Source organism: Alligator sinensis, unplaced genomic scaffold (assembly GCF_000455745.1).
Source record: "Alligator sinensis unplaced genomic scaffold, ASM45574v1 scaffold637_1, whole genome shotgun sequence".
Taxonomy (NCBI): Eukaryota; Metazoa; Chordata; order Crocodylia; family Alligatoridae; genus Alligator; species Alligator sinensis.
Window position 1 is genome coordinate 1,359,984 of NW_005842368.1, and position 4,262 is coordinate 1,364,245.

At 43.6% G+C, this 4,262-nt stretch overlaps 1 protein-coding gene across 2 annotated transcripts in view; it reads right to left on the minus strand.

Moving 5' to 3' along the window:
• The window catches only part of INTS9 (integrator complex subunit 9), an 86,088-nt gene that overhangs the window by 52,240 nt on the left and 29,586 nt on the right, over positions 1–4,262 (minus strand). For both annotated transcript variants that reach the window (XM_006029261.1, XM_025210726.1), the window contains exon 7: positions 902–1,022. In XM_006029261.1, coding sequence (XP_006029323.1) covers positions 902–1,022 — 121 coding nt within the window. The remainder of the gene's footprint in view (positions 1–901; positions 1,023–4,262) is intronic.

The window sequence follows — 4,262 nt, forward strand, 5'->3', positions numbered from 1 at the left end:
TGAGCTGTTCCCTTCCCACTTGTTACATGAAGCGTACATGTTTGGCTATATGCTGTGAAGTGTGACAAGGCAGAAACCTTTGAGTTTAAGGAGGGAGAATAAGCTGCCATGGCCACCTGACCAGTGTGCCTTCGTCCCCTCTAGCTGCAACCTCCAAGAACTGATTCGTGGCATGTTCAGGCTCTCTCAACTATCCCAATATGTGCTAGATGCATCCCAAAATGAGACACCATCCCAACCCCAAGAGCTCACAGTCCGCAGGTGTGTGGAATTTGTAGAAACACAGGGATGTAAACCGGATACTGGAAATGACTGAATGGGCATTTGATGACTCCAAGAGTAAACAAGAGGGCCAAAGTCCACTGACATCTCCCAATTAAACTGTAAACCCTCTATGCTATGCAATGGTCACACAGGGCTACGAGCATAATTTGAATCCCAGTAGTTCAACTCTGTGCTCAAGGTGCAAAAGGGGATGGAAACTGTACGACCTGAACCAGAACAGTTGAACCCTTTGGTGGCTGCCTCCAGAGATGCTTCCTTCTAAAAAGGCAGAGTGCAGAATTTTTTAGTTTAATTCACTTTCAGGGTCTGCACTAGCTTGTGCCACAGCAACTGCTAGTTCAGGACCCTCACAGTAGAGCCTGCAGATAGACTGCCCCATGGAAAGGGCTCACACAGTCCCCAAATCACCGTGTAGAGTGGCAAACACAGAGGCAAAGCTGCCTTGTTGATCTCTAGCAGCATGAGGGGCTGGCCAAGAAGGGGTACAGTTAGGGGCAGCAAAGGACATATTAATTTAGTACATCCCCCCAGCTTTTAAGTGGCCTGGGGGCAGAGAGTAGGAGACAAACAAAGGCATTTCCATCATGGTTATGATGGTGGCTGCGTCACTACTCACAATTTTCTGAGAATACCCCACCAGCTGGATCTTGCTGAGCGCAGAGTTCACCTCAGGCATAGTGTAGCATCTCCTCCAGGTAGATACCTCCACTGCATCCTTCAGAGGGGCAGGCAGCAGTCTGCAGAGACCAGATCAAGGCATTTTCAGGATTGCTTGTTGGGCTCCCTATTTGCCTTTGCTGTGTTTTTAGCTCTTTATGCATTGACTGATTAACTCGCTGATGTTTAACTACATTTCAGAGCCTGGCCATTTTTCCTAGGATGGAGGGAAGGTAGAGATACATGGTTTCCTAACCAGTGAGAGGCAGGGTAGGATAAGGACTTTAGCTTGGACTAAATCCCATCCGTCGCTGCCTCCTTGTCCCAGAAACCACCTCTAGCCTGCTCTACCGATGGCCTCCAACTCCCTCCTGTTCAAGGAAACAGTGAAAGGTGAGTTGCATCACCAGCAGCAACACTGTCACCGCAGATTAGAGTCAGTGGCAGATCTGAACTGCCGATATGCTGCAGTCTTATAGCTGAAGGCCTGGTAGAATTTGGCAGTGATGACAACGTTGTGGATTCCCCTGTAAACGAGCCATCTTTGAAGGCAGGAGTCTGAGCACAAAGAAGCATGGATGTGCAATTAAGGCAGAGGATCCAGAATTTCAGCAACCCTCACTCCATTCTCAGCTTCCTTACAATGTCTTTACGTGACCTTGGGCATCTGACCCTGCGATGCAAAAAAAGGGTCGATACTTACCTCCAGAGGGTACTTGCAAGGATAATTAAATTGGGTTAGGGACAAATGTACACGTTAAAGTAAGTTAAAAGAGGGCAAGGACTTATGGCATGTTGGATGCTCCATCATAACTGTGCCCCCATTCTGCAAAAGTGAAAAAATAATCTGAGGTGCCTCGGCCTTCAATAAAAAAGGGCAACTTTTCCCCCCACTACTATTTCCTGAAGCATGAAGGGAACTGAGGTCAATTAGAAGAGGAAGTCAGAGCTGTTCTCCAGTGGTAAGAAATTTAGCTTCCACCTGTTGCTCAGTAAAAGCAGGCACACAGACACTTACCATGGGGCAGCTGATGCATGGAAACTCCCTGTCTTCTTAACTCACTGTGTTTTATTTGTCTGTTTGTAGCCTTGTTGCAAAGCACTCTGTGATCATTGCCTGAAAGCACTAGGGATGTTTTGAATAAAAAAACCAAACCCAAACCAGTACCCATTCTTTTTTATGCACATCCTATGTTTTTGCAGGTTAGCCGGGTAGCCTTGTTGAGGAAAGAAGTGAACTGTAATGTCACAGTCTGAAAGAGGGATGGCCAACTTCTAGGAAATAAATCTTTCTTAGCAACATGCACTAAAGCAGGATGCAGCAGAGCTGCCAAAAGCACAAGAAAAATGGGGTTTTTTTGGTATATTAAACCAACACTAAATCAAAGGCTAATTCAAAGCAATTTCCCATGATTTATGGAAATTGGTCAAGTTTCTTTGATCAATTTGTTTAAAGAACTTTTAATTTATTGTTTTTATCTACTAGGTCAGCAAACTCTTCCATAACTTAAGATACGGAAGAATGGATTAAGGCCACTTCTTGCCTGAGCGCTGAGGAGCAGTATATAAGTTGGTGATGGGCATCTGCTCTTCAGAAGTCACCCTACCAGGACTCCATGCAGTTCTCACCAGTTCCCCTTTTTTAACTCGCATAGGATATTTTGAAGGGTTTGAGCTAAAACTCTATTCATATTCGATGGTTTTCATATCCGGGCCTTTTTTATGGTCAACCTGGTGGGATGATCATCTCACTTGTTAGACAAATTTGGATAGAAGCAAGGGCAGTTGGCTGTAAACCCGGGGAAGATTAAGGTGATGGTCAAGTGAGGCAGTGTGGTCAAATGATCTGTACAAAAAATTTAAAAATAAATCTTGAAATGTGCCCCCCAGTTCTGATGCCTAACTTTGCCCCTATGTAGCCTTGGGAATGTCACCTGGTATATTTTCCAGATATGATATTTAAATCTCCTTCAGTGCAAAGCACTCTGACTCCTGTTTAACTTGTCCTGCTCCCAGAACAGTGGTCCATTTTGTCTCTAAAAAACAGCCAGTTCCAAATACTTTAGAAAAAAGAAGCAGGACATCAGTAAGTGGAGAATCATAGAACAACCTCCCTTTCAGGAAATTTTTTTCTTCGCTCCCCAAATTTAAGTTTAGAAATATGATGCTTTCATAACATGAAAAAGGTTGTGTTACTCTTCTGAATCCTGCTGTGTTCTTCTCTTTGGTGATATCTAGTAACATGGACTTCCACAAACAAACTGTGCCTGCCTTCTAGTAATACCTCCATGGAAAATAGGCATCTTGCACATCCACCAGGATTTACTAAATCAGTACAAGAGAGATCCTAGCTGAGTTCCTAGGGACCCTCCAAGAGCCTGTTCAGTTAGAATAAAATCTATAGGTAATAAAACTTGATAAGTAATTAGTTCAGACTGACTCTGGTAATGGGAAAAATGTAAGCCACTCTAATGAACTTATATTTTATACAGTATTTGCATTTAAAATGCGTTAATGCTTTATCTAATGGAGATGATAATACTTTGTGTTTTATACTAACTACTCAGGGTAAAACTAGCTGAGCTATAAAGTAATAATGGCGATTGATCAGCTTGAAAATGTAAAGTTAGACTCAACAGAAATAAGTATTCTGTTCCAGCACCAGTCAAGTATTTTTGAATTTTGAAATTCAACAAGGATAGGATCCTTTCTGAATAATTGATGCCAGTCTAACCCCAAGTGCATTATTAATCAGGTATTAATTTGTAGACTAGTGGATGTTTGTTATAATAATCAGTTTCATTTACACTTATACGGCACTTGTCACCTGAAATCTCAAAGCACTTTGCAAACGTTAATTAAGCCCCACAACACTCCTATACAGTAGTTATCTCCCTTTTACAGAGGCAGGGAAAGGTTAAGTGGCTTGCCCAATGTTACAACATCATAGAGTGGTAAAACTGGGACTAGAACAGATAACTGGTGCTCTAAGCCTTCCCTTTAACTAGCAGACGACACCTGCTTATATTAGTCACAAGGTGCAGCTTAAATATAGCAGCAGCATCCTAAAACACATCAGTAACAGAGCTGTGCGAAGCTTCAGGTGGCAATTCGATCTGGAGGAGATTCGGCCCGATTCGGTGGCCGAATCGAATCAGGGGACCAATTTAAAGGTCCGAATCAATTCAAAGCTTCCCGAATCTTTGGAAAAAGATGATGATTCGGGCAGTCCCTGGTGGCTGCAGCAGGGAGCTGCAGCCGGACTCGGAGAAGTAAATAGAGAGCGGAGGAGGCGGGCTGGGGCAGGGGACCATGGGGGG